Here is a 12,493-nt window from a genome sequence, read left to right as displayed (position 1 = left end):
GTGTCTGGGGGCTGGCGTCAGGGGCCCTGCCTGTGGTAGCTATCCCTTTGCCTTGTCCCCTTCACACCCCCTGCCAAGACAAGCTCCTGACCCCCAACGCCACCAGGGGAGCCTGGGAGGAGGGAGGAGAGAGGAGGCTGGGACAGGGGGTGGAGTGGGGGAAGGAGGAGGAGGAGGGAGGGAGGGCTGGAGGCCGAGAGGCCCGCAGATGCTGTCTGGGCGAGCAGAGGACTCCGCGCTCTCTTCTGCCTGCTTGGTGGGCTCTGGGAGCTCGGGGGCCCCTCCGCAGGCGCCTGTGTGACCCAAGGGACAGGACCCGCCGAAGATGACGTGGATCTGTCTGTCCTGCATGCTCTGGGTAGGTCGGGCTGCTCCAGCTCTGAGGTCCCCCACCCTGCGCCATCCTGCTGCTGAGCCCGGGCGGGGTGGTGTTGGGGCGAAGCCGTACCTCCAGGACAGACTGACTGAGCGGCTGTCAGCCCAAGGCCTCTTCCCTACCAGGGCCCAGGCTCTGGGTCTCCGGGTCACTACAACTGCTTCTTGGGTCCAGGTCCTGCAAGGAGACAGGAGCCGGGAGTTTCTTTCTCTTTAGAGCCTCTCCTGTCCCCCTCCTCACAGTGGGGTGAAAACTTTCCACTGTCCCTGGTGGCTCAGTGCAGGAATGTGAGGCAGGGGTCTGCACCGGGGCCTGGGAACGGGGAACTCTCGCCTGGACGCTTAACTCTGGAAAGCTGGGTTGGGGGATTCTCAGACTCCACAACTTTATTCCTTTTAGACCCAGTTTCAGCTTCGATCCATTGCCATCCCTGTCTCCATAGCACCCCATCCTTAGCGAAGCTTCTCCCACCCCGGGGGAGGGGGCATGGCCTGCTCCCCCCTCTTTTCCCCTCAGGAAAGACTCAGGAAGGTGGAGGGGGGCAAGGGTGCTGGGGGGGGTGGGCAGAGAGTTGTGGGGCCACATGGTATGAGGGTTAAAGTCTCAAGGCCAGTCCTGGGCAGAGGCTCCTGGGAAAGGGGGGATGGGGGAGGCTGACTCTTGAAGAAGGGGTGGGGGCAGGGGCAGACAGAGACCCCTTCCTCTGAGAGACTCCTGAGGGCTGGGAGGAGGCATGCGCAGGGTCAGGAGGGCGAGGAAGTCATCCCTGGCTGAGGTTAACATCGGCTTCAGAGTGATGGCTGGTTTGGGGGAGGGGCTTCAGGCCCGGGATCCAGATGTGGCCTTCCCTGCCCCTTTCCCTGTCTGGCCAGTCCTAGGAGGGCCCAGGCAAGCCCAGGCTGAGGACAGCTGCGGGAAACTTGGGCAACCAGGTGTACTTGGTGCAGAAAAGGGAAAGGTGGAGGAGGGGCCTGGAAGGAGGGGTTGGGTTGGCTTGGGGGCGGGTGTGGGGTGGGTCTGAATGATAGATTGGAGTATCCCACGCCGTGGATGCAGCCAACAGATGCGGTTGGCAAGGCTCCTGTTGACATCTGTAAAATGGGAGCCTTGGCCAAGTTCATTTCTGATCTGAGGATGGAGGTGGGTCGCTGGGGAGTCCCTGCAGCAGGAAGGGCAGCAGTTAGATCTCTGGGGTGCTTGTAGAAAGGGCCATATTGACTGCTTCAGCTGGGAGGTGGGGAGAAGCGCCATAGGGAACTGAGGTGGCTGAGGACTGGGATCACAGAGAGGCAGGCAGGCGACTCCGTGGCTCCCTGCCTGGGGCAGTGCCTGGCACGTAGAGCTGGGAGGGGTGCTGGTGCCCAGCGCAGGTGTAACTGCTGCCTCCTTGGGTTTCTTGAAGACCAGAAGAGGCTGCATCCTCCCCTGGCTTCTTTTCCTCCCCTCTTTCCTAGGGTCCCACCTTCATCCCTTCCTGCTTACCCTTATGCCTTATGCCTGACCTGCTTACCCTTCTGACCAGGGGAGGGTCCCCCGGACAGAGGGAAGAGTCCGGGATGCCAGTCTTGCCCCATCTCCAGCCGCCTGAGCCAGCGGTACTGGTTCCCTTCCTCTTCCTCCCAGATGGGCCTCGGCTGATTAGGGTGTGTTTTGGCAAAGGGGCAGGGGTCAACAGAGTCTCTGGAGGCTGTGTTGGGGAGGTGGCTTTTGCATTGAGAGGTTCCTGGTGGAGGGAGTTATGTGGACAATGATCCAGGCAGACCTGGGCTCAGATTCCAGTTCCACCATTTACCAGATGGGTAGTGTTGAGTAAAATGGTTCCCTGATTGAGCCTCAGTTTCCTGATCTGTAAAGTGAGTGTGTGTGTGTGTGTGTGTGTGTGTGTGTGTGTGTGTGTTACACACTTACATGGCTGGGAGAGGATGGAGATAATGCATGTCAAAGGATCAGGCAGCCAGGCACAGAGTAGATGCTCAGTAAATGCTGGTCCTTCCTTCACTCCACAACCTCCTGCTTGGCTCAGGATTTCCATGTATTCCAAACATGAAGTGGGAGGATCCCCCTGGGAAGGGTATGGCGGGACAGGGTCCTGCTCCCTGCCTGACTTCTGGCAGCCCAGGACTCCACCCACTTCTGGGGCCAAGAACTGGCTGGATCTTAGCCTCAGGGAGGTGAATCAAGGCATGGTTTGGAGGAGATGGAGCTTGTGCCCGGGATCGGGTGGATGTGTGCAAATGTGCTCACACATCCCTGTCTGGGGAGTGCTGCAGATGTTCCCACAAAGCCGTACATCTGTAGCACAACGTACTAAGCTCTAGGAATAAAAATCACTTTATTAGCTGAAGAGCAGAGCTATATATTATGCATAACTTGATTTTCTCATCAAATGCTTCCATTTGCAATTACATAGTCAAGTATGGTTTATTTAGAAAATAATTACACGCCTATTAATTGAGGCGTTTTGGTGTGGTGCGGCTGGAATGAGTGCCGCAGGCCCTTCCTTCCAGAGGGGCTGGCTCTGTCCTCAGGAACTGGAAGGGGACTCATTTTGGTGGTCCCCAAGGTAGGGGCTAGGGACCAAGTGCAGCCCTGGCCCTTCCCTGAGCAAGCTGTGTGGCCTAGGGCTGGTCACTTGACTCTTCTGGACCTCACGGACACTTGGACACTGTTCTCCAAGGCCACTTCCAGCTGCAGACAATGAGGTGCTGTTTGCTGAGCTGGTGTCCTGCCCAGTGCTGAGCACACAGTTTTGTCAGAAGGGTCCTCGTGAGCCCCAGGGTTCCTTGTGTGCAGTGTTGCCAGGTGGATCCCAGTCTGTCCCTCCCTTTCTGAGGTCACTTTCTTTGCTTTGGTTCATCTGTCAGGGCCTCCTGACCATGGGTTTGGGAACGAGGTTAGGTTGCATGAGACTAACCAGGGTCTGAAAAACGCTTTTTTACAAAGTTAAAACAACAGCAAAAAAAAAAAAAAAAAAAAGACACGTGAGGCACAGACTCGGGGAGAAATCCTTCCCTCCCGCTTGCCACAGTGTTGAGGGGACATGCAGTCCTGCTGGCCTGCAGTGCCTAGGTTTGATTCCGGTCCCCCACTTGGTAGCTGTGGGACGATAGCCAAGCACTGTCACATCTCCATGCCTTGGTTTTTCTACCTCTGTAGGTTTGTTAGATTTTTTTTTTCCTTTGTGATTCTGGGGATCAAACCCAGGGCCTCGTGATGCTAGGCATGTGCTCTACCACCAAGCTACCTCCCCAGCCCGCGCTGTGACGCTTCCAAGGAGCGCACACACGAAGAGCTCAGTAAGTGTTACTCTTCTCCTAGGCCACCCAGCAAGGCACAGTCAGGACTAGAACCTGACCTGCTGCCTCCCCATCCGGAGCTTTCCATGCTGGGGCTATTTCAGGGCATTCAGGGTCAATGTGAATGGGATCACTGGAGTGATCCCAAGGTCCCCACATGTGTAGGTCTTTTCCTGCAGTGGTCAGAGCACAGACTTGGACACCAGGCTGCTGGGGTCCAAATCCTGGCTCTGCCACTGACTGGCTGTGTGGTCCCAGCAAGCTGTTCAGCCTCTCTGTGCCTTTCCCAAGTACATCCTTCACTGACACCATTTCATTTGAACCTCACTATAATTCGGTGAGAAAGGAAGGGATGAATATCCTGATTTAGGGTCAAATGAAAGGGGATTCATGGAGGGGAAATAGTCAACCCCAGCTACTTGGCAACTGGGCTCAGTGTTTCTGAAAAGGCTAAGGACTTGGGGGGAGGGCATTTGAGCTCTGGGTTGAAGCACATTGTGGCAAGCAGCTCAGGGGTGGGACTGGTGTTGTGGAGGCACGGTGACCAGGAAACCCCAACCCGCCCGTGCACCTGCCCGTCAGCTTGTAGATGTTGTCCACATGATTTCTAGTATGATGAGTGTCACCAAGGGGGAAGCTGTAGGGGCACTTAAGAGGGGACCTGACCTGGACTGGGGGGAAGGGAGGTGACAGGAGAGACCTCTTGGGAGAGAAGCTGGATTTAAAATGAAGTGAGATCTCAAATCCAAATGTAGGACATGAAAATAGTCCAGGCTGACCAAGACAAGGGTGAGCTGGCCCATAGATGGACAAAGGAGCCAGTCCTGATCGCGGGACGTCAGGACTCCCTGAGATTGCCACCGATAGGCCACCATGGATACACAGAGACCATGCTTAGTGCAGTGGCTGGGGACTTAGGACCCTGCTCAGACAGACCTGCGTCTGAGTCTTTGTTCCATCCTGCCCTGACTGCATGAGCCGGGGCAAGTCCCCCAGGCTCATCCTGGGACGTCAGCGAGAGGATTAGACGAGGGAGCCCATGCCAATCCCTCGCCCTGGCGCCTGCCCCATTCACGGGCCTCAGACGGTCCTCCTCTCTGCACCCTCGCCAGCCAGCAGCTGATTTCACTCAAGGTGGCAAAGGGGCTCAATGTTGGGGACCACATTATGAAAGCAGGAAGGGAGGGGCAGGCTGATGGAGAGAAATCATCCAGCTCAGAAATGGAGGTTGGATCTTGGGCTCCTCTGCGATGGGGGAGTAGCTCAGGAAGTGTCCATTCCTGCTCTCCTCCCTCTGTGGAGACCCAGGGCTACCTGGAGTCAAAGGGCATCCTCCTCAGCCAGGTGAGGCCAGCACCTGCTGTCTGCGGCTGGGGAAGGTGACCTGCTGGGGAAGGTGATCTGCATTCTCTTCGCCCTGAGGGCGGGTCCATGAGATTAGGGTGTAATTACAGGAACCGAGGGATTCCAGGCCATTGGATCCCTCTGATTTGTCTAAGGCTCACTCAGTGCTGGGCCGGGGACACGGAATAGAAGTACTTGCAGGCGTGTGCCGGCTGGTGCAGCTATGAGGAGCTACCACCCGACTCAGCTTGCTCTGCTGAGCGCTCACTATGTCCCAGGCGCAGCTCCAACTGCGTTATTTCATTTGATCCTCGCAGCCACCTATGGGTGATTGCCATTATTAACTCAATTAACAGATTAGCGAGTGAGGCAGAGAGGGGCTGAGCAACTTGACTGGAATCACGCGTCTAGCCAGGGAGGGGCAGTTGGATGGTTCCAAGCACGCTACGGGGAGGTTTTGATTTAGGATCTTTGATGCCGAGCGTGCCCCTTCAATGACGAGGAGAGACAGGGATGGAGAGACAGATTTTTATTACAGGTGCTGGGGGTGTGTGCAGCCTGCCCAGGGTCATGCACACGTGGGGGCCAGGGAGCACCGGCAGGGAGGGAGGGGGGAGAGGGGGAGAGAGAGGGAGAGGGAGAAAGAGAGAGAGGAACCCATGGGCAATGTCTCTACTGGGGTCTAGAGTGTTGTCCAAGCAGGTTCTCCATGGGGAATTCTAATTGTTGAGTTTAAAGCTTGCCACATGATTTCCAGGAAGTCATGTTGTGGCGAGAGGTGGTTTCTGTGACATGTCTGCACGGTCCACGTGAGGGTAAGTGGGGCCAGTCAAATTGGCTATATGTAGCTGTCCCATAGGGAGGTGATCACCGGAGGGAGATGTAGATATAGGGCAGATATCTGCATGGGACCCACACTGAGGAACCAGGGAGGGGGACGGGTAGAAGTGGAACCTGTGTCCAGGGTGACCCAGCCCTGCTTTTAGTATGAGAAAGTTAAGCCGATATTTAAAATGGAAGCGAAAGCAACGTCAAATGATAAGAATTCACTACCAGGCCACAAAGAAAGAGGGACTGAAGAGAGGAGGGGAAACCGAGGTTGTATTCCTCCTTCAGACGTGAGCCTGAATAGTCACCAGGAAACTGACACTTTCACACTGAGGGACATTCTGTACAACAACCATCCTGGAATCTTTAAAAACATCAGTGTCATAAAAGACAAAGAAAAAGTCTGACCCGTGTGTCTGGATTAAAGGGTGAAGGAAGCTCCAAATGCCGCATGTAGGGCGTGACCCTGATCCAAACATCAAAGTGAAACCAAGGATCCCCGCTCCCCTGGGCCTGGGGGCTGGTGGGGAAATGGGAGGATGAGCTGCCTCTTAGGTAACAGGAGGTATTGATGCTGAACCTCCCAAGGGTGGTCAGTGTGCTGTGGTGACATAGAGGAAGGGGACAGAGAGCCAGCAAAAGTGGCCATGCGTGGGCAATTGAGAACCCAGGAGAAAGGCAGAGGGGCATTTCTCAAGCTTTTTAAGCTTTTCAAAGTAAAACTGGGCATGGTGGCCCATGCCTGTAATCCCAGCGACTCCAGAAACTGAAGCAGGAAGATTGCGAATTTGAGGCCAGCGTTGGCAACTTAGTGGGATCCTGTATGAAAATAAAAATAAAATAAAATAAAAAGGTCTGGGGATATGGAGCCCAGTGGCAAAGTGCCTCTGGGTTCAATCTCGGGTATAAATAAATAAATAAATAAATAAACTTTCAAAGTAAAAATAGCAGATGGCAGGTGGAGAGACTGGAGAGACTTCATGAACAGTGGTCAAGGGTATCTAGGAAGACGCCCGGATTCACGAAATCTGAATTAGGCCTTTGAGGATGTCCAGATGCCGGGCAGCCAGGGAAGGAGGGGCATTCTGGTCAAGGGAACAGTCTGGGCAGATGCCACGAGGACCGCGGGTGGGGGAGGCTGGGCAGAGAGCTGGGGTGGGTCGTGGGTCTTGAGACTGGCAGGTGGGCTGGCCACAGACCAGGTTGTTTCTGCTGGCTCATGGGAGTGTGGGATTTGTCCGGGACATACAGGGAAGTCGTGGAAGCATTTGGGGTGAGTGGGGTGTCGGGAACCCAGCTGTGTTTCCGACAGTCTGGAAAGGGCCTGGTGTTGGGGCCCAGGAGGCTATTGCAACAACCCTAGGCAGAAATGACAAGGCCCCAAATGGGGCAAAGGCAATGGAATTGAAAAGCACTTTAGGGACAATTCACAGGAGTGAATTCACAGCCTCTGGCACTCTTTGGCGGGGAGGGTGGGAGAGGGCAGGGAGGAGTTGAGAGTGACTCAGAGTTTTCCACTCTTGGGGACCAAGAGCATGGGCAGGCCATTAGCTGGCGAGGGGCTTGGAGGGGGGAGGACACTTCTGTGTTCAGGGGAAAGTGAGGTGGGTTGGGGGCAGAGGAGCTCAAACTTTATATGCCCACCTGGCCTCCCAGCCTAAGGGAGAGTGGACCGCAGGGGCAGTGGGTCAGGAGGCAGGAGAAGGGGGAAGTTGAGCTTCCAGGCTGTCCTGGTCTCATCGTGTACCCCCGTCTCCAGGCTGCCTTGCTCACTGGCTGGCAGGCTTCTGCCCTCTCCACGTCATCTAGGACTGCTGGGCCAGAGGGAGCCTTGTAGGGGCAAAGCTGAGGAAGTTTCTCACGGCAGCTCGTGAGCTGCAGGACCCCTGGACGATCACCCCCTTTGATACACTACCCACCCCCTGCTCTGCCCCAGGGGGCAGGGAGGAACCAGCAAGCAGCTTTTCCCACCCAGGGCCAGGACTCCCGCCAAGGCGGCCCAAGCCAAATGGGCCGCACCCCTCTGACTGGGCTGCTCTGGCAGGCAGGCTGGCTGGATGGAGGGAGGGAAGGACCAGGATGTCCTGCGGGCTGGGAGAGCCCTCTGCTGCCCTGTGGGCCTGCCTCAGGCGGGTAGAAGGACTGGGCCGGACCCCTTGGCCTTCTTCTCTGGCTCTTGTGGACACCAGGCGGCTTCCTGCTGCGCCCACATCTCCTCCTGCCCGAGGCTGCCTGCCACTTGTCAGGAAGGTGATGATCACTGTCATAACAAGCCACTCTCCTTGATCGGCACTTTGCACTTTATGGGCTCGTTTACTTTATGGGGTTCGTTGACATCTTCTGCCTGTACCTGCAGAGCGGGCCTGGGGAGGGGGCAGGGTGGCAGCCAGGTGCCCCACTTCTCTCTTGGCCCCCCTTCGCCGTCTGGGTGGCGGGAGCTCTCTCTGCACCTGGGTAGGGGGCCCCTCGCCTGTGTGACCTTCAGTGCCTCACAGAGCACGTCTGTCCCTTTTCCAGTGACAGCTCCTTCAGGTATTTAAAGACAGGAGGTTAACGCACCTACACGGTCTCCTCCACCATTTCACAGGACACCTGTTTCATAGCAGGGGAAGCTGAAGTCGCAGAGCTGGGGTCTCTTGCTGGGAGGGGCAGAGGTGAGCTTCTCCCTCACATCAGGGTTTCACAGCCTTCTTATCAGAGGCCTGATGCCTCAGCCCTTCTTTTCTGTGACCATTATCATGTGCCACCCCATTGCTCCCAGGCCCTTTATTCCAAAAGGACTGTCCCATTGTGTCCCACACTGTCCTACTCAGATAGTCTTGTCCAAAGCCCCCATTTGCATCTGGGGACTGTGAGGCTCAGAGAAGGCTGCAGAGGCTCTCAAGGTCACACAGCACAGGAGGCAGGTCCCCAGACTCCCATCCCAGTGCACCTTGGCCAACGGCGTTTGGGGCAGGGGTGTGCTGGCGCGTCACTCGGGACTGCTTGGCGAGGTCACGGGGTGTATCCGAAACTGCATGTCCTTCACCACGATGGGGGAGATTTTGTAAACTCAGATTTGATGGGGCTGGACAGGCGATGGGAGCCAGGGGTCAGGAGCCTGGGCATTTGCTGGCCAGTCTGGGAGCCTCCGCTTGCTGCCCATCAGCTCGCTAGGCAGCAAGGCCTCACTGCCCTATTGTGCTCTGGGGAGCTGACTTCTTTCCCTGGGCTTTTTGGGGAGGGCTGGATTTGGGATGTGGGGAGGAGAGTTTAGGGATAACGGGGGGCAGGAAGCTGTGCCAGACTTAGAGTGGGGGAGGTAGGCTTGGGAGTACTTTAGGGTTTGAGAGAGAGATCTTAAACTGAGCCCCAGATCCCGTCCCTGTACCTCCCTGTCCCAGCCCAGGGCTTCTGCAGTTGACATTGGGCTGGGCCGCCTCCCTGGAATGTCTGTGACTGAGATCCCGGGAAAGCTGCCAGCCAGCGCCTGAGGTGGGAAACTCGAGGTGAGACAGCAGGACGAGAGGGACTCACCTGTCCCTCCCCAGGCTGAGACTCCCAGAACCCAACTGCCCGGGTACCAGAACGGAAGCTTCCTAGGGGCTGCTCCCCACCCCCTGCTCCCTGGACCTGTAAGCCTGGGCGTTGGCCAGCCCTCCTCCCGCCTTCTCTGTCTGCCTCTCTGAATTTGAAAGCAGGCTTAAACCTCGGAAAGGCCCCGTGCACAGTGCCACGACCTTTCCTTTCTGAACTACTGGGCAGTTCGTTGCTGACACAGCCCCCGCTCTGCACCCCACACACTTTCCTGATTTTTCTCTAAGGGCTTCTACCTAATCCTGCATCGCCATCAAAATCAGGAAGCCGGCCCTGATGCATTACTGCCCTCTAATCCTCAGACTCCGTGGACATTGTCCCCATGATGTCCTTTTTGGACATCAAAAGAGCTCACAAAAGCTCAGAATGAGCCGTTGTGTTTGGTTGCCGCTCTTCCAGTCTCCTTCAGCCTGGGAATCTCTGGCTTTCTTGATGTTTATGACCTCATCACATTTGAAGAAGATCCCGTTTAATTTGTAGACTGTGCCTCAGTTTGTGCTGACCCGATGTTTCCTCTTGATTAGATTCAGGTTGTGGCTTTTTGGCAGGAATGCAGAAGAAGTGATTCTGTTCTGTCACCCGCTCAGAGCCCCATGACTTCCACTTGTCCCATCACTGGGGATGGTAACTTTGATCACCTGATGTGAGTGGAGTCTCCCAGGAAAAGTTATGTGCCCCCCCTTATAATTTATAAGGATGGCGTGGGAGGTGCTTTAGGACTATGTAAATATTCTATTTCTCATCAAACTTGCAATTCATACATTTATTTGGTTATACAATGGACTCATGTAAGCCTTTACTATCACTATGTATTTTGATGCTCAGATCTTCCCAGATTTGGCCTTTGGGAGCTCCTGTGTCCTTCTGTCTGTCTGTCCCTCTTTGATCCTCTGGGTCCCTCTTGGTTTCTGTGTCTTTATCTAATCTCTTGTCCTCTGTGTGATCTTGTCCTCTCTCCTGTCTGCCTTTATCCCCTTCTGTCTGTCTCTGTGGCCTTTCACTCTCTTTGTCTGCTTCCCCCCCCCTCTGTCTTTCTCTCTCTCTCTCTCTCTCTCTCTCTCTCTCTCTCTCTCTCTCTCTCCCTCTCCCTCTCTCTCTCTCTCTGTTTCTCTCTGCCTCTTTGCCTCTCTGGCTTCTGTCTGTGACTGTCTCGTTTTGTCTGATTTCCTCACTGTGTCTTGGTGCTCTCTCTTTCCCCCAGGACTCACTTCTGCAGTGAACTCCTTGCCCCTGTGGGGAAAGGAGTCAAGTTAGATACTAGGGAGAGCGCCAGGGGCAGGGGTCACTTCTCCCCGAGTCCTCTGACCTGGGAGCTCCCCCAGCCTGTGCCTGGACTGGGGCCCCAGAGTGGGCCTGTCTGTGAGGGGTTTTGCAATTCAGTGTGTTCAGATGCATGGTTACAAAGGACAGACAGAAGCTGCGTGCAGTGGTGCATACCTGTGATCCAAGTTACTCAGGAGGCTGAGGCAGGAGGGTCACAAGATCAAGACCAACCTGGGCAACTGAGCAAGACCCTGTCTAAAAGCAAACAATTTTTTAAATGGGCTGGGGGAGCTGGATGCGGTGGTGCACGTCTATAATCTTAGCGACTTGGGAGGCTGAGGTGGGAGGATCATGAGTTCAAAGCCAGCCTCGGCAACTTAGCGAGGCCCAAGGTAACTTAGTGAGACCCCATCTCTAAATAAAAATAAGAAGGGCTGGGGATGCAGCTCAGTGGTAGAGCACTCCTGGGCTCAATCCCCAGTACAAACATCAATCAAATAAACAAACAACAACAACAAAACAAAGGCCAGCCAGAGCTGGAGGGGTGTGGCGCCGTTGGGCAGGGAACCGGCCTGCGGTAGGGGAGGAGTGCTAACTGGCCCAGGGACTTCTGGGGAGTCAGACAGAAAGGAACCGCCAGCCCTTCCTCTTCTCATGCGCAAGGTGGTGCAGGTTGAAGTAGGAATTTTAACATTTTCACAGGGTGAGGGTGAGCCCAGGGGCAGAGCGCATGCTTAGCAGGCACCAGGTCCCGGGTTCAATCCCAGACTGCAAAAAATAAAAAAATAAAAAATAAAATAAAATTGTGGTGTGTATTTTCATAATGCAAAGAATAGAAAATAAGAAGAAAGATAGGAAAGGCCTCCTGGATGGGGGTGGGGGGAGGGTGAGAGAGTGAGAGAAGGGAGGAAAACAGCCTGCGGGACGTGGGGGAGACGTTGAGGGCCATCAGCGGTGAAGTGGATGGACACGTGCTGCATCCGTACCGTGGAATACCACTCAGCACGGGGGCAGAGGGAACACGGCTTCATATGACAATGTGGGCGACTCTCACAGATCAGTGTTGCACGAGGGAAGCTAGCCACGGAGGGCTCGCTGCGCCATGCTGCGTCTAGGAAGTTTAAAACCCTGGCAAGATGGTGGCCGGCTCCACAGCGCGCACCTCTGATCCCAGCGACCGGGGAGGCTGAGGCAGGAAGATCCCAAGTTTGAGGCCAGCCTCAGCAACTTAGCAAGACTCTGTCTCAAAATAAAAAAATTAAAAATAAAAAGAACAGGATAGAACTCAGTGATTGGCAGTGCCTCCCTGAGTTCAGTCCCCAGTACTGCAACACACACGCACACCCCAAAACAAACACCTCCACCACCAATAAAACCCCTAAACCCAAAAGACACAAAATGATTCTTTGGAGAGAAGTCCCATGGGATTTATGTGGGGGAGGCACTGACTGGAGGGGTCAATGGTGAACCTCCTGGGGCTTGGCAATGTGGGGCATCAAGTTGTATTTAGCAATACCTTTCTCGTTTCGGGTGCTGGGCATGGAACCCAGGGCCTCCCATACACCAGGCGGAGGCTCCACCTGAGCCACAGCTCAGCTCCATTAAGCAGATGCTTAAACTCCTGCGCCACACCTCGGGGAAGTCATGCCCCAAGAATGAAGTAAATTAAAAGAAAAATGAGATCCCCGGGCGCCGGGGTCTTCAGGTGCTGTCTGAGCCCTGATCATCGACTCCATGCAAGTCCTCGAGCCTGGGGTGGGTGTCCTGTCACCCTCACTGCTCACTGCCCCCGACACCTCCTCCCCTCTTC

General features: G+C 55.4%; 1 protein-coding gene across 1 annotated transcript in view; it reads left to right on the top strand.

Annotated features, from left to right (window-relative positions):
- Positions 1-331: 331 nt before the first annotated feature.
- Positions 332-12,493, top strand: part of Tns1 (tensin 1) — a 184,730-nt gene continuing 172,568 nt past the window's right edge. Inside the window, exon 1 of the mRNA XM_047544728.1 lies at positions 332-358. Within this exon, the coding sequence (XP_047400684.1) occupies positions 350-358 (9 nt within the window). The 5' untranslated portion in view covers positions 332-349. The remainder of the gene's footprint in view (positions 359-12,493) is intronic.

The sequence above is a fragment of the Sciurus carolinensis genome, chromosome 3 (assembly GCF_902686445.1).
Source record: "Sciurus carolinensis chromosome 3, mSciCar1.2, whole genome shotgun sequence".
NCBI classification, from domain to species: Eukaryota; Metazoa; Chordata; class Mammalia; order Rodentia; family Sciuridae; genus Sciurus; species Sciurus carolinensis.
The sequence above is the reverse complement of the archived record's forward strand: the minus strand, read 5'-3'. Positions and strand labels throughout refer to the sequence as shown.